The sequence below is a fragment of the Mustela putorius genome, unplaced genomic scaffold, assembly GCF_011764305.1.
Source record: "Mustela putorius furo isolate JIRA1106 unplaced genomic scaffold, ASM1176430v1.1 tig00003858_pilon_pilon_pilon, whole genome shotgun sequence".
Taxonomy (NCBI): Eukaryota; Metazoa; Chordata; class Mammalia; order Carnivora; family Mustelidae; genus Mustela; species Mustela putorius.
In genome coordinates, this window is record NW_025422010.1 from 43,528,241 (window position 1) to 43,550,863 (window position 22,623).

Here is a 22,623-nt window from a genome sequence, read left to right on the forward strand (position 1 = left end):
GTACATGTTTTGATTTCCTTTTTTTCTAGAAGATTGTGTAGTAAGGCAGAAATCTTTGCTTTGCTTAAGTGATTAGAGGTTGACTGAAGTGATGCTTAATCATGTGTAAAACTAACATGAGGAACAGTTTCATTGATTTCATTATTTTCTACACTAAATCAAAGTTAAAGGACTTGGATAACCATAACACAGGATATAATTTTGTTAAATTATCAAATTTTGGGTTTTTTACTCAACAGTTGATGAAGATTTTATTGTTTTAAAAATTCAGACAGTTAACAGATATGTGTAGATATTCACTTGAGCAACTTTCAGTATGATACTGTTTGCATCATAATATGACAAAACATCTGCTTGGTAGTGAGTCCGATTTAGAATTTCTGGATTTTTTTCTCATTTTGAAATGTGTAATTTTGGTGATGGGAAGTGTGGCTGAATTCCAGTTTCTCAGGAACAAGGTATTTTAGGTTGTGTCACCTTGACATTATTTTGTGGTGTGGTTGACATCCAGGAAAATTTGTTTTAACCATGCGAGTGGATAGAAACTAGGGTAGTGCTTACTTAAGTAAAACTAAGATGATAGGTGGTCAGAATCTTTTAAGTCTGGATTATTTGCTACTGCAAATTATATCATTGGTCAGATAGATACCTTTAAAGACTGGTTGTAAAGGTTGTCTAACATCTTATTATTTTTTTTTTTTAAGATTTTATTTATTTGACAGAAAGAGAGATCACAAGTAGGCATAGAGGCAGGCAGGGGTGTGGGGGTGGGTGGGTGGGCAGGAAGCATGCTCCCTGCTGAGCAGGAGAGCTCTGTGTGGGGGAGGGGGCTCCATCCCAGGAGCCTGAGATCATAACCAGAGCGGAAGGCAAAAATGTGTAGACTTAATCCACTGAGCCATCCAGGCGCCCCTATCTGTTATAACATCTTAATTTGAAGTTGGTGATAATTGCAAATACATTTAAGTTCAAAAACTGTATTAGTTGAAATGAGAATTGTTTGCGCTTTGAAGAACTTGGAACTGTGTGGGGTTCATCTTTTTTATTGCTTCTTTACTCCCAAGGTTTAGGACAGTGGTTCTCAACCTTAGATGCATTTTGAAATTTTCTGGGAAGCTTTGCAAAATACTGGTGGCTGGATTCCACCTCGCAAAATTGATTCAGTTGGGCTGGGGTACAGCAAGATTAGAGTTGGAGGTGGCTTAGTTATTAGGGTCCTCTAACTTTATATTTTGAACTGTTTCACTTGTGTCAGTTTTCTGTCCTTTAATACCATGATGAACATATGTACTGTATGTATCTCACATCTAACTTAATGGGTCTCTTGAAGGTATTGCCCCTTTTATTTTGCGTCAGTATTTGTCCCTTCATTTTTCCCTCTTTCCCTTCTTTTCTTTGTTTATTTTTTTCAAATCATTTGAAATGTCTGGTAGCAAGTTTTAGGGACTTGTATTTCCCATGATAAGAAGTTGGTATGGGGCGCCTGGGTGGCTCAGTGGGTTAAGCCCCTGCCTTCGGCTCAGGTCATGATCTCAGGGTCCTGGGATCGAGTCCCGCATCGGGCTCTCTGCTCAGCAGAGAGCCTGCTTCTCTCTCTCTCTCTCTGCCTGCCTCTCCATCTACTTGTGATTTCTCTCTGTCAAATAAATAAATAAAATCTTTAAAAAAAAAAAAAGAAGTTGGTATGGCGTTAACCTTTAAGGATTGCCATTTGTTGCATTTTTGTGTTGAATAAAAGATGAATAACCATGATTATCTAAAAAGGCCACCTAAATACTCTTTTTTCCAAGGATGTATATATGTGAGGCACATTTTCTTCATGTGCTTTAACTGAAACAATATATCAGAACAGATTGAAGAAGCGTTACTATTCCAAATAGGAAGTTGATCTTTTTCTTAGTACTCTAAAATGTTTATTTGGTCTCCTTTTAGAGACTTGGGACTTTGTTTAGGTGCCAAAATTAGCCTCTAAACTCCCAGTGGAATTTGGTATTCAAGGGGGGTTAATCTGGTCAGAAACCGTACATTTTCTAGGCATCGGTTAATTGGTCACTTCACTGGTTCCTGAGAGGCAAGTTTGCATTTAACTTTTGCTGTCAAGAGTTAAGTTGTGTGCTGTGAGACAGTTGCTCAGCAAGCCCAACTAGTTAGCATTTCTATAGAAATCATCTAAGGTGGGCATATTTAGTTCTCTATTTACAGCACTTTAGTAGTTCCTGAGTGCTGGTTGAGGAGTAGATGCGTCTTCATCTCTGGAAGAGCTATATTTTTAAAAAATATTTTTCTCTTCCCACGCTCAATTCCAACACACATACAGATTCAGAATGGGAATTGAGTGGAGGAGGCATGGGAATCTGTATGATTAAAAAAATAATAGTACTTCTTGATCTTAAAGGCTTTAGATATTTTATCCTTATTGCTTTGCTTTGATATGTGACAGGCTTTATTTTGCAGTCATTGATGCACTGGAAAATTTACTTACCTTTTTTTTTTTAAAGGACTGCTACTGAATATTTGTCTTTTGTAGTAAGGTATGATTTCTTTATTTTAATGTGGATGAATTCAGATCTTTTTCAAGTCAAAATGTGTTTCTAAATGTAAAACTTAATTAAGGATATATATCAGTAGTATTTGCTAGTGAGTTCTAGAGCGTATATCAACAGATGCTTATCATTGTAATAATTCAGTCATCTGATGAAAGGATGACCAGAAATAATACTTCATGGAGTAAGATGAACCAGGTATCATTGTATGTAAACACACTAGGTACATCTGTGTCATAGATATGCCCCACTAAAATTAAAGGAAGAATTTTTATGTGTATAGATGTTGAAATTAGGCAGTTAGTTAATAGTGAAGAAAAATGACATGACAACTGTGCAATTAGTTTTTTAATCAGTTGCATATATTCATGATAATGCAATTTGTTTCATTATCTTTTTGGTAATTTATAAAGTGAAATGTGTAGACTAGTATAAACTAGATCAGTGCTTTGTAAAACTGACAGCCCCTCAAACTCCTAGAGTCCTTTTTGGTTGGGGCCCCACTCTTGATGTATAGTTAGTAGGGCTGGGCTAACCTGTAGGGATTCTGAAACACCACTTTTGAAAGAACAAGGTAGATGAATTGATAGTTTCCTTTGTTTCAGAGGTTTTATGACATGTATTTTCCAGTTTATTAAAATTCACCTTAATTTTCAGTTTTTTAAAACAGTGTTTCCCAAAGTGTAGTCCACAGACTCCTGGGGTCCCCATGACCCTATTCTTTTAAGAGATTCATGAAGTCAAAATTGTTTTCATAATAAAACATGTTACGTGCTGTTTTCTGTGTTGACATGTGCACTGATGGTGAAGAAGCAGTGGTGGGTGATAAACCGCTGGCATCTTCGCTTGAATCAAGGCAATGGCATCAAACTGTATGAATCTTTACTGTGTTCTTCACAGCCAGAACACATTAAGCATTTGAAAAAATGTTTCACTTTAGAGTATCTCTGGTGAAGCAGTAAAAAGTTTTATTTTTAAAATCTCTGCCCTGGAGTGCATATCTTTTTAATACTCAGTGCGATTAAATGGAAGTGTGCATAAAGTTCTTGTGCGCATCCAAGTAGAAGGTTCATCTCTAGGAATAGTACTTGTGTAGTTGAACTGTAAGATAAATTAGCTGCTTTTTTAAGTAGAATCTCTCTCTTATTTTTACTTAAAAGAATTGTAGTTACTTAGACTTGGATATTTGTCAGGTATTTTCTTGAAAATTAGTGAAGTGGGCCTGACACTCAGGGAGAATAAAGTTGTTGCTAATGATAAAATATCTTTCAGGTGAAAATTTTAGATTTGAAAATTTGTGTCTGCCACATGGGCTGGCCAGCTGCGTAATACTTAAAGACTTTTCTGATGATATTGGTGGTGATATTAATGAATGTAATTTTAAAAAATTATATATTGTGTAAGGACACGTCAGCATTTGGAAGATCTTTATAATTCATTGAATCAGTTTTTTTTTTTTTTTTGAGATTTTATTTATGTATTTGACAGAGAGAAAGAGAGATCACAAGCAGGGGGAAAAACAGGTAGAGGGAGAAGCAAGGTCCCTCCATCGATCCCAGGACCCCGAGATCATGACCTGAGCCGAAGGCAGAGGCTCAATCCACTGAGTCACTGAGGCACCCCCAAAGAACCAGTTTTTTCCAGAGACGAATGCATGATATTATAAGATCATGCGTGTGCAGGAGATCCATTCAAAGTACAATGTACACCAATGGATCTTAATGTAACAGAGCCAAGAAGTTCATTGATACAGTTTCAGATTCTACATTGTAGCTAACCTTTAAGGATTGCCATTTGTTGCATTTTTGTGTTGAATAAAAGATGAATAACCATGATTATCTAAAAAGGCCACCTAAATACTCTATTTTCCAAGGATGTATATATGTGAGGCACATTTTCTTCATGTGCTTTAACTGAAACAATATATCAGAACAGATTGAATCCAGAAACAAATATGAGAATCCAGATGTCATCTTTTAAGTTAGACATTAAAGAAATTAGCAAAAATGGAAAACAGTGTAACTCTGAATACTAATATTTTTGTCTGTTTTGGAAAGTAGTTATTTTTTCATAAAACATTAATTATATTAACAGATACTGGATTTCTTATTATTTTAAATTAATTTGATAAAATCAATATTTAAATACCATTTAGTTTTAGACCATAAACAAAAGCTATTTGGAATCTCAGTAATTAGGAATGTAAATAAGGGAACCTGAGACCAGAGAGTGACAACTGCTATTTTAAAGTAACTAATTACCTGTATTACTGACTAGATTACTGATTGGTTCCAATTTTTATGTATTATTTTCATTGTTATTTCTGAGAATTTTAATTTACTTTTTGTTTAGTAATTATGTTTAGTAATTACTTGTCAAAAGGGGAATTTTTGTCTTGGTCTGAAAATAGAGCTGGCCTCAGAGTGCTGGATCCTGGTCACAACCAGCGGGTATCATCAGGACTCTTTGTTTTGGCTTTGCTTTTTTTTGGGTAAGATTTTATTTATCTATTTGACAGAGAGAGAGAGAGGGTACATGCACAAGCAGGGAGAGCTGCAGGCAGAGAGAGAGGGAGAAGCAGACTCCCTGCTTAGCAGGGAGCCACATGTGTGAACTTGATCCTAGGTCCTGGGATCACGACCTTAGCCAAAGGCATATGCTTAACCAACTGAGCCACACAGGCACCCCATCAGACTCTTTTCCTTCCTGTCCTTCCTTTTTTTTTTTTGGATTGAGGTATAACTGACATACAATACCCTGTGAGTTTCAGCTCTATATCTTGGTGACTTGATATTTTTATACATTACAAAATTATCCCCAGAGAAAGTCTAGTTACAAAGTTAATGTTTAAATAAGGGTTTTTTTTTGTTTGTTTGTTTTTTTAGATTTTATTTATTTATTTGATGGAGAGAGCAAGAGACACAAGCAGGCAGAGCAGGAGAGGGAGAAGCAGGCTCCCTACTGAGCAGGGAGCCCGATGCTGGAGCCGAAGGCAGTTGCTTAACCAACTGAGCCACCCAGGCACCCCTTAAATAAGATTTTTAAAGCTGAAGCCTGGTACACCAATATCACATTTACCCAAGACCTATGGGTGAACAAGAAGCACATCTCTAAATTTGTCTCTTGCAGTTCATCTTTTTTTTTTTTTTTTTTAAGATTTTATTTATTTATTTGACAGAGAGAGATCACAAGCAGGCAGAGAGGCAGGCAGAGAGAGAGGAGGAAGCAGGCTCCCCGCTGAGCAGAGAGCCTGATGCGGGGCTTGATCCCAGGACCCCAAGATCATGACCCGAGCGAAAGGCAGCGGCTTAACCACTGAGCCACCCAGGCGCCCCTCTTGCAGTTCATCTTAAAAGTTGTAACAAGGGGGCGCCTGGGTGGCTCAGTGGGTTAAGCCACTGCCTTTGGCTCAGGTCATGGTCCCAGGGTCCTGGGATCGAGTCCCACATCGGGCTCTCTGCTCAGCGGGGAGCCTGCTTCCTCCTCTCTCTCTCTGCCTGCCTCTCTGCCTTCTTGTGATCTCTCTCTGACAAATAAATAAATTATTTAAAAAAAAAAAAGTTGTAACAAAAACATTCTTTCTGTTTGATTGTATCATTCGCACGCATCTCAGATTTTATAATCATTAATACCTGTGTACATAATCCTTTGTATTCTTGGGAGTGCTTCTCCAGTTACTGTCAGTTTAAGGAAACCCAATTTTCAGACCTTCCTCTGTTTAGAATCTAGGCTGTAACTTCTGCTATAGGCAGTTGAATTGAGCCTGCACACCATTTGTTTTCTGCTTATAAGCCTAGACTGCCTATACTGAGAATTTCTTTCTAATGATATTTCATTGGGCCAGGTTTTTTTTTTTTCCATGTTAAACGTAAGCATTTATCTCATAGTCCCATATTAAGTAGTCTGTTGCATTGACCAAAATACCTATAACTTCTAGAAAATATACTTGTATATTTTGTTTTGCATATATAATACTGCCAGTAATTCAAAAGTAAACAGACATCTGAGAAATAAAAAAAAGTCAACATTCTTTTCTTTTTTTTAAGATTTTTATTTATTTATTTGACAGACAAAGATCACAAATAGGCAGAGAGGCAGGCAGAGAGAGAGGAAGGGGGGCAGGTTCCCTGTTGAGCAGAGAGCCTGATGCAGAGCTCGATCCCAGGATCCTGGGATCATGACCTGAGCCCAAAGCAGAGGCTTTAACCCACTGAGCCACCCAGGCGTCCCAAAAGTCAACGTTCTTTAACTAAAGTTTATGAATTCCCATGAGAACTTCTCAGGCCAAGCACTCAACTTTTTTGATTTTAGAGAGTTTATTTATTTATTTATGAGTGATAATAGTCACTCATGCACCTGCACATACAGAGGGGAGGAGCTGAGGGAGAGGGAGACTCCCAGGCAGACTCCTTGCTGAGTGCAGAGCCCTAGGGGGGTTTGATCTCAGTTCTGAGGTCACAACCTGAGTCGAAGCCAAGAGTTGGAAGCTCAACCAACTATGCCACCCAGGCGCCCCCAATTTAGGGAGTATCTTAATTAGCCTGGTTATCTGGCTTTGTAGTCCATGGAATGCCTTTTAGAGCTGTGGTTAGTAATAGGCAATACCTTATGATTAATAGCAAGGCTAGAGGGGCGCCTGGGTGGCTCAGTGGGTTAAGCCGCTGCCTTCGGCTCAGGTCATGATCTCGGGGTCCTGGGATCGAACCCCGCATCGGGCTCTCTGCTCAGCGGGGAGCCTGCTTCCCTCTCTCTCTGTCTGCCTCTCTGTCTACTTGTGATCTCTCTGTGTCAAATAAATAAATAAAATCTTTAAAAAAAAATAGCAAGGCTAGAGACAAAACACACAATAGGTAGACAGATAAAAGTATGAACCTCTGTCCTTTTGCTAACTTTTTACCTTCTATTACCCCTGTCACCATAGAATGGTTTGTTCTATCTTTACATAATATCTGTATTTTAGAGACTTTGAATAGGCTTAACTTTTCTTTTTTTAAAAAATTTTTATTTTTTATTAACATATAATGTATTATTAGCCCCAGTGGTACAGCTCTGTGAATCACCAGGTTTATTCACTCAGAGCACTCACCATAGCACATACCCTCCCCAGTGTCCATAACCCAACTACCCTCTCCCTCCCCACCTCCCCCTAGCAACCCCCAGGCTTAACTTTTCTACTGAGCTCCTTAAACTCAGTGTATTTAAAACTGAATATGTTACTTAGCCCTTTAAAATCTTCTATTCTTGGGGTGCCTGGGTGGCTCAGTGGGTTAGGCCTCTGCTTTCAGCTCAGGTCATGATCTCAGGGTCCTGGGATCGAGCCCTGCATCTGGCTCTCTGCTCTGCGGGGAGCCTGCTTCCCTCTCTCTCTGCCTGCCTCTCTGCCTACTTGTGATCTCTCTCTCTGTCAAATAAATAAATAAAAATCTTTAAGGATTAAAATAAATAAAATCTTTTATTCTTTCTTCATCATTCAGTTAACTGTGGAATAGGTCCTCTTTGATTGTCCCTTCTTTTCACCTTTTATACGTAGCTGATTAAGAAAAAAAAAAAACTAGTCTGTTCTACTTTGAGATATTGATTCCCCCTTTGTTTCTGTTGCCCATATCCCTCATCTAGACCCTGTCACTTTTCTGATCATTGTTGCCTAACTAGTTTTGTTTCCCTTTCCAAAGTTATTCTCCATGCTTTCAATTACAGTTTTCTTTCTAATGCAAATCTAATGCCACTTTTCCTTCCTTTTTCCTATGATGAACCTACTCTAGAGAAAGTCTGCACTCTTATCCCTCTGCTTTTCCTGATTTTCCTTCAGCCTGGCAAATTCTTATTCACATGTGGTAGTTACTAGTATTATTCCACCAGTATCCCTTTTTTTTTTTTTTTTTTAAATTTCATTTACTTATTTGACAGAGATCACAAGTAGGCAGAGAGGCAGGCAGAGAGAGAGGAGGGGAAGCAGGCTCCCTGCTGAGGAGAGAGCATGCCTGATGCGGGGCTCTATCTCAGGACCCCGGGATCATGACCTGAGCTGAAGGCAGAGGCTTTAACCCACTGAGCCACCTGGGTGCCCCTCCACCAGTATTCTTATGGCTCTCTGCACTTCTCTGTCTGCCTTCCCCACGTTAATTTAAGCATAGCTCAGGATATCCCAGTTTCAGCACTACTGACATATTGGGCTGACTAAATTTTTGTCACAGGGTGTGGTCCTGTGCGTTGCAAGATGTTTAGAAGCAGCTCTGGCCTTTACTACTTGATACCAGTAGTTCTCTGCTTCCCACCTCCCCATTCCAGTTGTGACAAGCAAAAGTGTCTTCAGATATCGCTAAAGTCCCCTGAGGGACAGAGTATTCCTGGTTGAGAACCACTGGCATGGCCATATGATGTTGGCCAATCAAATGTGAGCAGAAGCAAGACTTTAAGAAACAGTGCACGAGTTATCCTGTCTTTTCCCCAGCCATTTGAGGACATACGTAGTGATGGAGCCTTAGCCTAATTCTTGAAAGATGATAGTGAGCAGTGATCTGTTTATCTGTGACGGACTGATAGTTTAGCTTATGCAGGAAATCTTTGTTTTAAGCTACTGATATTTTTGTGTTTGGTTGTTGCTGCAGTGTAGCATAGCATAGCCTTCTTGCTAAACCATGGTAAGACCTATCTTAACCTCTGGACTTCCCATCCTTTCTCATTTATAGTCCCAAATCAATTTAATGGCCACCTCTATTCTCATCTCTTTTTTAGTATAGTAGTAGGTTTGGATCTTCTAGATTGGTGGTTCTCAATGGAATAAGTACTTTACTGTAAGGGATGTTGTGGAAATTAGAGAAGCATTGGTGGATGGGGGACAAGGGATGCCATCCTATGATGTGAGGGACTGTGAAGAATTACCATGCATCCCATAACACTTTCACATGCCCCAGAAATTCATGTAGAAGGTTAATATGTGATTAATTATCCAACTCCATCTTTTTTTTTAAATAAAGATTTTATCTATTTATTTGAGAGAGACCACAAGCAGGGGCAAGGGCAGAGGGAGAGGGAGAAGCAGACTCCCCGCTAAGCAGGGAGCCTCATGTGGGGCTCTGTCTCAAGACCCAAGGATTATGACCTGAGCTGAAGGCAAACACCCAACCAACTGAGCCACACAGGTGCCCCTAACTCCCATCTTAATATATACTCATTTTTTCAGGAATTTTCTCTTAATTCCTTTTCTTAAATTGAAGTTTTTTGGAATTTTGTTAAGAATTCAGTGTTTGGGGAAATCCACATGTCACCATCTGCAGTGCCATTGTGCTATTTGAGTTGCCAGAACAACATACCTGTCTTGGAAGGTCTGAATTTGTCATAATAAAGCTGTCATAATTACGATGATTCTACAGTAAGTGCAAATATCATGCCTGAACAATTTTTTTTAAGTATGCTCCAATGTAGGGCTTGAACTCATGACCCTGAGATTAAGACACGAGCTGAGATCAAGAGTTGGACACTTAACTGACTGAGCCACCCAGGTGCCCCATGCCTGGGCATTTTTATTGAAATGTACACTTTATTAAATATTAATCTTTTTCTCCTTTATGTTACAATTAAGGCATTGTTAAATTTAAAAAATGTATGTACGTATTTTAGAACTTTGTTTCTGGATGGCTAAGAGGGGGTAGTATAAATTATTTTTTACAAAAATGGGATGTTTATCTGATAGAGTTGAGAACCACTTTCTGATTATGTGCTACTTGTTTTTTGTCTCTGGAGCGCTTTGCACATACTAGTAGATTCAGTATTTGTTTAATTGGTCAATTGTGGTTCCCAGATTACTTTTTGTACAGTGTTGCAATTTGTTTACCATAGAGAATCTGTAAAGTTGGCAAGGCAAGAGTTTGTTTCCATTTTACAGAGAGAATTGAAAGACATACTAACTTGCCCTATCATACTGCTAGAGTTTTAATCAGACCTCACAAATTTATTTATACCATTCTAGTCTTTTGTGTATCATTGCATGCCACTCTTTTTTTTTTTTTTTTTTTTTTTTTTAGATTTTATTTGAGAGAGAGAGAGAGCACAGTTGGGGAATTGGAAGGGCAGAGGAGCGGGAGAAGCAGACTCTCCACTGAGTGGGGAGCCTTATGAGCCTGATTCTGAGCTGGATCCCAGGACCCCGATACGATGACCTGAGCTGAAGTCTGAACCACCGAGGCAACTCTGTCATTGCATACCACTCTTAAAAATTATTATCTAGAGCTGTTTAGTGTAGGAAAACATCTTTATGCTCCTGTTGGCATTATTTTTTATGCAGGGAACTTTCTGTTTTAGGCACTTGTCATGGGAGTAGAACAGGCATAAAATCAAGAAAGAATGTGGTGTCTGAGGAAGTGAGGATTTTTTTTTTTAAGATTTTATTTATTTATTTATTTGACACAGAAAGAGTGAGCACAAGCAGGGGCAGTGGCAGACAGAGAGAGACGGAGAAGCGGGTTCCCTGCAGAGCAGGCGATATGGGACCTGATTCCCGGACCCTGGGATCATGACCTGAGCTGTAGGCAGTCGCTCAACCAACTGAGCCATTCAGGTGCCAAGTGAAGACAGTTTTATCAGTTTTCAAAGAAATGTGCAATTAAAGCTTTAGGCCCCCATATAGCTTAAGTTTTAGGGATGGTAACATCTGAGTGTGGTGAAATAGTTACACTCAAACACTGTAATTACATTTTAAATTAACATAAATCTTTTGGAAAGTAGTATAAGAAATGAATTCAGCAACAAAAGTATTTATAGTCTTTAAAATTTGTTGCAAGGAAATGCCACAGAATAAAAAAGCTAGTCAGTCTGTGTTTGCCTCGTATATATCAGGAACTGTGCATGGTGCTGGGAATTTCTAAGGTGAAAAAGTTTTGCTGTTTTCTTGAACTTCTAGATTTGTGGCAACAGAGTATGAGACAAATACCTAATCAAATAACTATAATGTGTTGAGTTGTAATTGGGTGTGTTTTAAATTTGAGGGAGGGCATAATTAACATACCAGGGAATACAAAGTAAACACACCAGGAAAGTCATTCTCCAGGATTAGGGGAGAGACATTTAAGCTGCATTTTGAAGGGTAACTAGGACTTACTCAGATAAAATGAGACTGGATGTTTTAGGCAAAAGGAATAGCATGGACATGCATCTGAAAGCACATACAGAAACATATGCATTTGACAATAAGAAGCACTTACATGTCCTAGGAGTTGGGCATATATGATGAATAAGACAAGTATAATCTCTGTACGATAGATCTTTCAGTCTAAATATTAAAATTGTTATGAGGTTGGCACTCAGAGATTTCAAACTGATGGTTGTCTGGGGCCAGATTTAAGTTGAAGGTGTGTTTTGTTTGGCATGCCCAGTGCTTTTCTCTCTCTTTATTCCTTCCTCCCCTTTCTCCACAAATAAGTTGCTGATACTTAAAAATGAGATTTCATGCACGAATGAGCATTGAAGATCTGGCAGCAGTGGGCTAGTATTTTCATATGCCACTTCCACTGGAAGTAAATAGTGGCTTCCTATTTTAGATGGGTGTGCACTTGTGGTCCTCAGTACTTTTCTTTAAACCTGACACATTTTATTCATTTATATAATTTGCCAGGCTCCTGTATGCCTTTGAGTTGTGAGCCTTGGATGAGTCATTTACTTCTGTCCTTGCCCTTCTAAATTTTCTTTGACATATTTTAGTAGGAGAAATACAGAAAAATGCACATTGTGTTTTAGAAAAACAACTGTTCAACTGAAAGAGGAATCAACATAAAGAATATGGAATTCAAATATCAGTCAACAGATTTAGACTCTATTTTTTATCTATCTAATTCCTGTTTCCTTAATCATGTGCTTTGAGTTTGGTAATAATACGTGTGACATTACACTAAGAAAACTTCTAGGCTTTCAGGGTGCTTTGTTTTATCTGTAAGAACTATATAAAAGAATCTGGAATAAACACTGAAAGAATGTAAAAAAAGCTCCTTTTAAGGTAATCATTTTGGTATTCAAACTATAAACACTAAACATTTTAGTACTCAGACTATAGCTTCCTTTTTGTTTTCTTTTCTTTTATTTTTTTTAAAGAATTTATTTATTTATTTGACAGAGCGAGCACAGGTAGGCAGAGTGGCAGGCAGAGGGAGAGGGAGAAGCAGGCTCTCCACCGAGCAGGGAGCCCAATTTGGGGCTTGATCCCAGGGCTATGGGATCATGACCGAGCCAAAGGCAGATGCTTAATGGACTGAGCCACCCAGGTGCCCCTCCTTTTTATTTTTTAAAGTAGGCTCCATGCCCAGCCTGGGGCTTGAACTCATGACCCTGAGATCAAAGAGTTATATGTTCTGTCAACTGAGCCAGCCAGGTGCCCTTTTAGTTGCTTTTTTACTGAACCTTATGTGCTAGGCACTTCATGTAGATTGTCTTCTTTGAGCTCTGTATATACTTTTTAATCCAGATTCAGAGAGTTTAACTTAATTTGTCCAACTACTTAGTGTGAGGGTTAGGATTCTAATCCAGATCTCTGACTCCCAATTCCCCCTCCACCCCAGGCAGGTGATCTTGGGTAATTCCTTCAACATGGATTTACTGAATGTGGGCAAATGCTTACCATTCAAAGGTATAAGAAAACCTCTTCTTTGCATTGGGCTTATAATTAGTTGAAGAGAGACATTTATGTAAAATAGGTAACAGTAGAGGGGAGCATGAATTACATACCAAGTGATTGATAAAAATGCCAACGTGGCTCAGAAGTACAACAGCATCAGGGAGAATAGGAAGGAGGAGACTGCTCGAAATGACTAAGGTAGAAAATCATGTAACTTTGTGAGAGAATGTGAGGATAATGAATGAGAGAGGTAGGTCAGAGATGATTTACCAAGCTGTCCAGTGCTGGGTAATTCAGTAGAATTAATGCTTCATGAGCAGAGGTTATCAAAAGAGGAACAGGCTTTGGTAGAGACTGATGAGTTAGTTTTTGGTTGGTTGGTTGGTTTTGTGTTTTTGTAAGCTCAGCGGCCATTGTGGGACTTGAACTCACAACCCTGAAATCAAGAGTGGCTTGCTGTAGCAAATGAGCCAGCCAGGCCTTGGTGGAGGATAGATTTTTAATGATTCAAGTAAATAGCAAAAGAAAATAAAAGAATAAGCATGGAATACAATATCATCACCAAACTAATAAAAAACAGTTCAGCATAAGGTATAGTCTCCACTCCAAGTTTATCGCATTTATTCTTAGGCTGATGGCTTTTTCTTATTCCATGTGAGATCCTAAGGTTAGAAAAGTTACTTTAGTTTTGTGCATATTGAATGGATTCTTCATTAATACAATTTTCTGTATTTTGATTTCTTTTGAAAATAATTTACCTCACTGCTTTTACAAGTAAAATCTTTTGAGGAATTCAGTGGTCTCTTATTTTAATGATAACTTTATTAAGATATAATTCATGTACTCTAAAATTCACTCTTTTTTAAAATGTATAATTCAGTGGTTTTCACTACAGTGGCAGAGTTGTGCAGCCATCACCACTATCTATTTTAGAACATTTCATTATCCCGAAAAGAACCTCCATACCCATTAGCAGTCATTTCTTGTTTCCCTCTCCCCTAGCCTCTGGCATCCACTGATCTATTTTTTTCTGTATGCATTTGCCTATAATGATAATTCATATAAATAGGATTATACAACATGTGGCCTTTTGTGACTGGCTCCCCCCCCCCCATAAGATTTTATTTATTTATTAGAGAGAGACAAAGATGGAGCATGGTCATGGGGGAGGAGGCAGAAGGAGAGGGAGAAGCAGACTTCCCCCTGAGCAGGGAGTCTGACACAGGGCTCAATCCCAGGACCCTGAGATCATGACCTGAGCCATAGGCAGATGCTGAACTGACTGAGCCACCCAGGCACCCCATTGTGATGTACTGGCTTTATTCACTTAGCATGTTTTCCAGGTTCATTCATGTTATACCATGTATCAGTATTTCATTCGTTTTTATGACTGAATAATACTACATTGTATGGATATACTCATTTATGTAGTCATCAGTAAATGGACATTTGTATTGTACTTTTGGGCTATTATGAATGATACTGCCATGTACATTTACATATACTTTTTTGTGTGGACATAGGATTTCGGTAATCCTGGGTACAATTGCCAAGACTGGAATTCCTGGGTTATATAGTAACTCTGTTTAACATTTTGAGGAATTTTCAGACTACTTTTCAAAGTGACAATATTATTTTGGAGTCCCACGAGCAGTGGATGTTGGTTCCATTTCTCCACTTCCTCACCAGTGCTTATTATTGTCTACTCTTTTGATTTATTTAATGTAGTGAATGTAAAGTAGTGTCTCCTTGTGGTTTTGATTTCCCTAATGAGTAATGATGTTTAAGTGTCTTTTATAGCTTATTGGCTATTCTTTGGAGAAATGGGTATTAAGTCCTTTGTCCATTTAAAAATTTGTATTTATCTTTTTATTGTTGTCAGTGGTCTTTAAAAAGATGGGTGTTTTTTAACTTATAAAGAGCATTTGTAACAGGTGATGGTAAATTTTTCATGTGAATTAGTGGTAGACTTTTAGGTTTAAGTAGTTGTTAAGTGCTGGTCTTCATTAGCAGTCATTTTAAAAAGTCTTGTTAAGATTTAACTTTAGGATGACTGGTTCAGTCCACAAGACCTGATTGAGCATGCTTATATAATAAGAAGAAGATTTAGATTTAATATTTTTTGGAATGTCAAAAACAGCACCATTTTAATTTATTTAAAACTGTAAGCACCAAATTTAAATTATATGCATCGAATCTTTGACTTAACGAGCATTTCCATCTTTTCCCTAGTAATTGAATCTACTTTGTGAAATGTGTTTTAATGTCTATGTCTCATTTTTTTTTAGGTTTTCCCGAATACCACATGCCTAATAATTTTCCTTGCGACATTAGCCATTGTTTTTCACTGCCTCCAAAAGATCAAAATTTCTCCGGAAATTGGAGACCTATTTGATTTAAAAGAAATAACTTTAACAAATGGACAATATGTCTATTACAAATACACCGACAAGTAACGATGCCTGTCTGAGCATTGTCCATAGTTTGATGTGCCATAGACAAGGCGGAGAGAGTGAAACATTTGCAAAAAGAGCAATTGAAAGTTTGGTAAAGAAGCTGAAAGAGAAAAAAGATGAATTGGATTCTTTAATAACAGCTATAACAACAAATGGAGCTCATCCTAGCAAATGTGTTACCATACAGAGAACATTGGATGGGAGGCTTCAGGTTAGTCTCGTATGAGAGTTTTTCTGTGTCTTTTGTAGTGGCAGATTAAAAAATTCTTGCTTCCTCTTAAGTTGCTATTAGATAATTTAATGTTTGCACCATCTCTTCAGATACTATACATCCTGCAGCAGTATGTGTTATGGGAATCTATGAAGAATATATTCTTCATATAACAAAGATACATCATAAAAGTTTTTTTTAATGTTCTAAGAAAAAAATTCATTGTAGAAAATTTGGAAAATAAAAATAAAAAGCAGAAGAAACCCCATACCTTTAGCACTTTGGTATTCATTTTTGTAGCTTTTTTCCTTCTTTTTTTGAAATTTTATGTACATTTAAAAAACTGAGTTATAATTGGCCCTTTTATAATTTGGAAGTCTGATATTGTATGCTTGGTACTTGTGTATGAAAAAGACTCAAACAATTCAAGCACATCTTGAAAACTCAAGGAGTTAAAAGCTTGTATTTTATAAATTTTTTAATCTTTCATTTTTATGGATTACATTTTTTCTTATAGAATTACATCATGTGTGTCCTGTGCTGAATATTTTTAAAGAAACATATAGAAATATGATGTCATTACGTTTAAAAATTTTATTTTTAGATTTTAGGAATGATTATTCAACAAACTCATACTTTTTTTGCATTTTAAAAGCCTGAGCATGGGTCTTAAAAAAATACCTTAGTTCATTAATGTTTCTCATTTATGAAATGGAGATTATAATACTGAGTTTGTAGGGTTGTAAGAATTAAATTGAGAACATATATAAAGTGCCTTATTTAATGTGTAATGTGTAATTGATGATCAATAAGTTGTCGTCTATCTTTCCTAGGTGGCAGGTCGGAAGGGATTTCCTCATGTAATCTATGCCCGTCTCTGGAGGTGGCCTGATCTTCACAAAAATGAACTCAAACATGTTAAATATTGTCAATATGCATTTGACTTAAAATGTGATAGTGTCTGTGTGAATCCATATCACTATGAACGAGTTGTATCACCTGGAATTGGTGAGTAGGCTTTGCTTTTATCCTCAGATGCACAAAAGGAAAAGATCTCAGTAGTGTTTTAATTTTTCTGCATTAAATTATAAATTTGGGTATAGATCAGGACTTCAACTAAGGTTAAAGAATCAGATATTTTTAATGACATATAAATATTTAAATTTGAACTTTAAAATAGTCTTGTATTTTTCTTTATTACTACATATACATTATAGTTCATATTCTTCCCATTTAGAACCATGTTTTTGAAAAATAAGATGGAAGACTTTATTGAATTGTTTATATACTATCAGATAGCATTTATACTAATCTTCTTGAATTGAAATGGCTCATGAAGTTTTGAATCTCTGAATTAAATTTACATTTTGTAATTTTAAATAAAATGGAAATATTTTCATGGTAATGATTAATATTTCATTTTCTTTTCCCCTTAAAAAAAATTAAGATCTCTCAGGATTAACACTGCAGAGTAATGGTAGGTAATCTGTTTCTTGTAACTTTCTGTTTTCTTTTATTCTGTCCCCTCTGTTTTTTTTTGACCTAAAATTAGTTTGTGTGGGTGCTGGTAACATAAAATTTATAAGAAAAATACTTATTTGTTTGGAAATGTAAATTTTGGGGGAGCATGCATCAGTACTTAAAACTGGATTTCAATAGGCTGGTGGTTCTTTGGATTTGAACTACCGTTTATGCACTCAAGTGTTCTAAAAAGTATGATATGGGAATATAAAATTATAAAGGAAAAGTTTTTTTTGAATTGGTAAAAACTGGCTGTTTTGGAAGAAAATCTCAGAGAGCCAATTTAAATGGGTATAAATACCTGTAATGTTTGGTAATTTGGGGTCATGTATAGCATGTCCTTTAGAAATATTAATATCCTATACTTACCTGGCAGGAGAAATATTAATATCCTAATTTTTCTTTGTTTCTCCCAAATTTATTTTTGTAAATGATAATTTTAAGTATGATTTAAAACTACATACATTAATTTTTTTTCAGTCTTGTTACATTTTGAGTAAATAAAACAAGGCTACTTTCACTTTCATCGATGATCCAATTCTGTTTTAAAAAGGAGTGTCTTTTGAGTTAGGGAAATGAACTCAGTAGCGGGGGGGTTTGTTTTTTAGTGTAATATTTGAGAACAGAGATCTCTTAAAACTTCAGTTTTGTTACTTAGAACATGTTAATGAACTAAAAGGTTTATAAGAAGTAATTAATTTGCAGAACAACTCTGATAAAGAACCACCATTACCTTAGAAAGGTGTGCACTTGTTCTGGAGGGAAATTAGTGTGTTGGCACTTCTTGTTGCAGAACCTTAGAGGTGAGTCAGAAATACCATCTGGCCTTAAACAAAATTTAGGAAGAGCATGAAAGTCTACTTGTTTTTATTGTCCACTTTTCTTCCATGTCACTGTATAAGAGAAAGACTATAATGTCTTTTGGTACTTGCTAAGGGTTAGATTTCTGAAAATAGTGGGTTGGTAATGTGGTAGTAGTCTGGGAAGGGTAGCTCTAAGATTGGTTAAATTCCTGCCTCTTTGCTACACAGATATTGATATTATGTCATTTATTTTCTTTGAAAGTAAATACCTTTTAGATCTTCACAATTCTCCATCCATGATTTTGGAAAATTATTCCTCAGTAGGAAGTAAGGATTGGGGGCTGGTAGTGATATCTGTATCAGAATCTCCTTAGTGGGAGTGGTTGTGAGGAGCCAATTTTGAAGACTCATTACACCCCCCCCCCATCCTAACATGCTGCTGTTATGAGTAGGTGTCTTTGGTTGGATCGTGATAGGCTCTTTTTATTGACTCTAAGGTTGCTTTAGCCTTGCAGATCCCCCTAGTGGTGGTTTTTTAAAAGACCGGCTTCAGTGGCTTATTTCTTCAGAAAACAATAGGTGTTTTTCACAGCCCCTTCTAGATTTGGACAGAGAAATAATACAAAGCCAGGTTAAAAAAAAAAAAAAAAAAGTTAAGAAAATGGGATAACTCCTTCACTTTTGAGTTGGAATCTTATGGTAATCATTTCCAGCCTATCACATATCTTTTGTGAAACTTTCCATGACCCCATCAGTCTGCATATTCATTTTAAGAAATATTTAATGAGCATATATTGCTTGGTAGTGTGCGGGACAATAGGGTAAAAGTAAGATGTGTTTTCTCCACTCAAGGTAGCTCATAGTTTAGTGGAGGAAAGATAGTAAATAAGACAGCAGTGGTAGCATCAGATAGTGCAGTGCTCTGTCTGCTGGTGGTGATGAAGAGCACTGACTTAGGGTGGGTCCAGTGGCTTCAGCTTTTGTGTCCCGGATACATTCCTTTACCCTTCATAGAACATTTTACAATTACATGTATGATTGCTCTAAAAGTATGGTTAAAGCATAACAGCTAACACTTGCTAAGTATACACTTTGTGTCTCATACTGAGCTGTATGAGTTAGAAGTATATTTCATCATTCTCATTATACCCCCACATGAAAGGTGGAATTTTACACACTTGATTAGATGAAGATCAAGATAGACAGCTAGGAGGAGCTGGATTAATATGTGCTCAATATTTGATATTTAAACAATAGAAAAATATTGTAGAAAAGTCTAAGTTCCATGAAGGCAGAGATTTTTCTTTTGCTAATTAATGTATTCCGGGTGCTAGAACAGTACCTGGAACATAGGTGCTCAATAAATATTTATTCAGTGAATGAATTTGTTGAATGCTAGTCCATAAAGAAAAATACTTAATAGTTGGGTATCTGTTATTCTGGACTTAAAAAATATATGCTATATGTTTTTTAATTTTATTTTTTTGAATAGGCAATACATGGTCCATAAATCAAAATACTATAAAAAGGTATACAGTGAAAAGAAGTGCTCCCACCCCTGCCCCCATTCCCCCCTACCTCAGGTAATCACTTTTATTAGTTTCTGGTGTTTCCTTCCAGGGTTTCTTTATGCAAAAATACATGTGTTATTTCCCTCCTTTCTTACATAAAAAGCATATTGTGCCCTTGTTCTGGACCTTGCTTTTTTTAATTAGAGTTTGTGATTTTTTTTTTAAACATGCATGTGATCATAGTGTACAATAGTGTTTTGTAACCTACTTTTTTTCCCTTGGCAAAAGTATACTGCAGACATCTATCCTTGATCCTACAGTTTTACCTAAGGGACATGTTTTAAGTTATTTGACTGACAAGACTTATAGTCAGGTAGAAGTCTCACACTTACCTTTGGGGAAGGTTTAGTCAATATATTAGGCAAGAAAATATTATGAGGCATAGCTCTTTAAAAGTAGAATTTAGTCATTACAATTGCACATTAAGCTGAGAAGAGTCACCTGAAAAGCAAAAGTGATGAGTATCAAGTTGACCCACTATTTCCTCTTATCAATAGCTTTCTCCTTATGTACTAGCAATACCAATATCTTGGTAAAAAGATCTTTGTAATAACAAAAAACCCTAAAATGTCCAGGAATTACATAGGGATATCAGGATCTATATGAAGAAAATTATAGAACTTTGTTGACGAGTGTACTTAAAAAAAAAAAAAAAAGATTGGATAAATACAGTAATATCCACTTTGTGTCCCAAACAATTTTTTCTTTTATTTTTATAATTTGGCTAAGATTAGTGATAAGTGTTTGGGTCCAATTTTCTTACTGATGTATTGTGATATGTTAAGCATCCTTTTAGTTATCTTTTTGTTTCCCTAGGATTTTTTAAAGAAAAACTTTGCAAAATCTTCATGACTTTTTTTTAAAATTTATTTATTTGAGGGAGAGAGAGTGCATGTGCATGCATGCGTGGGTGGAGGATGGGGAGAAGGAGAGAGAATCTTAAGCAGATTCCGTGTTGAGTGTGGAGCTGCACACAGGGTTCTTATCTCACAACCCTAAGATCTCAACCTGAGCTGAAACCAAGAGTCGGACGCTCAACCAACTGTACCATCCAGGTGCCCCTTCATGACTTTTGATGTATGAAGAAGCCCCTAAGAGATTGTACATAGAAATTTGAAGAGTGGGTTATTCTTAGTGCTTTGAAATAGTCTCATTAAAAAAAAAAAAAAAAGGCCATGTTGGGCACTTGGTTGGCTTAGTCGGTAGATCATGTGACTTTTAATCTCAGGGTTGCAAGTTCAAGCCCCACGTTGGGCATGGTGCCTACTTTTAAAAAAGGGGGCCATGTAACAAATTGGTATTTATGTGTAATCAGTTTTTTCAAAAATTGACATAGGGAAAGACAAAGGGCTCCATATGTTGATTCTTTTTTTTTTTTTTTTAAAGATTTTATTTATTTATTTGACAGACAGACATCACAAGTAGGCAGAGAGGCAGGCAGAGAGAGAGAGAGGAGGAAGCAGGCTCTCTGCGAAGCGGACAGCCTAATGCAGGGCTCGATCCCAGGACTCTGGGATCATGACCTGAGCCGAAGGCAGAGGCTTTAACCCACTGAGCCACTCAGGCGCCCCATATGTTGATTCTTAATAGAAAAGAGAATGTCTTACTGTGGACTATTTATTGACTGTTATAAGAAGAGAATGTAGTATTGGAATTCAGTGGTTTATAAAATTCTGGGAGAGTCAGTTTAGAAGCAATGAAGAGTTGTTTGCTAAAGATAAAAAGCATACCCCAAAGCAATAGCCTAAAGCAAATAGGGAGGTTCTGGGCAGAGAATAGTTGACATCAACGCAGTTTGTTTTCTTTTCTTTCTTAAAACAAAGGCAACCATTCCCTGGTTTATTAAAGGAAAAGTGTTATGTTTTATCAGAGTTTAGGTTTGCTTATTAAGGTATAACCACATAGGTGAAAGATTTTGATTGAACTTTTTCACAACATGTATTTGTCAAAGATCATTATTTGATTTGGGTTTTCAGAAGGAAATTTCAGTTTGACTTACCATTTAGAATTTTTCTTTCTGGTTCTAACCCTATAGGGGACATTCAGTACTTTTCACTTTCAAAGCATGTCGCTTAACAGTACGTCTAAATCCTGGAACTGGATAGCTATCAGATCCCATTCATATTTCTACACTGTGAAATTAGCAAAAAGATATAGCCAAGTACCTGATCTCAGTTTTGTCTTCTCGCGGGTAAACATTTTCCCCAGCTGTTTACTTTTCACCTAACTCATGTATTTAAGATGGTTATTACTTCTAGGTTAGTCCAGAAACTAAGGAATACCTTTTGAGAACCATTGCTGGAAGTTGTTGAAATATAGTCTATAGTCTATAGTTTCAAATTTCAGGGGGTCAGTCAGGTTGATTGATAGAATATATCTGAGATACCTACTTCTAAATAAATATTTTTGCATATAAAGTATTCTTTTCAAATATGAAAGAAATTTGAGTTAGAGTTATTTATGTTGATTTTAGGTGTTGTCATATTACAAGATTTTTTTTTTTCTGGTAACTGAAGCTTATAAGGTTTTAAAATGTGTTTAATTTTTTATATAGCTCCACCAAGTATGTTGGTGAAGGACGAATATGTTCATGACTTTGAGGGACAGCCATCATTATCAACTGAAGGGCATTCAATTCAAACCATCCAGCATCCACCAAGTAATCGTGCCTCAACGGAGACGTACAGCACCCCAGCTCTGTTAGCTCCATCTGAGTCTAATGCTACCAGCACCACCAACTTTCCCAACATTCCTGTGGCTTCCACAAGTGAGTAGTAGAATCAAATGTAGTCCACAAGTTGATCTTACCCTATTTAATATTTGTATGTCATCATTATATCTACTTGGAGGAAAACTCCAAGTAAGTAAAAATTAAAAGCACTGTGGTATCTTTTATAGGGAAAAAGTATTAAATT

General features: G+C 36.8%; 1 protein-coding gene across 5 annotated transcripts in view; it reads left to right on the forward strand.

Annotated features, from left to right (window-relative positions):
* Positions 1 to 22,623, forward strand: part of SMAD4 (SMAD family member 4) — a 57,261-nt gene that overhangs the window by 3,045 nt on the left and 31,593 nt on the right. For all 5 annotated transcript variants that reach the window (XR_006602128.1, XM_045065632.1, XM_045065633.1 and 2 more), the window contains exons 2-5: positions 15,435 to 15,813; positions 16,647 to 16,821; positions 17,261 to 17,290; positions 22,263 to 22,475. Coding sequence is in view for 4 of the 5 variants with exons in the window: in XM_045065632.1 (XP_044921567.1) it covers positions 15,565 to 15,813; positions 16,647 to 16,821; positions 17,261 to 17,290; positions 22,263 to 22,475 (667 nt within the window). In the remaining variant the exon portion in view is untranslated. The remainder of the gene's footprint in view (positions 1 to 15,434; positions 15,814 to 16,646; positions 16,822 to 17,260; positions 17,291 to 22,262; positions 22,476 to 22,623) is intronic.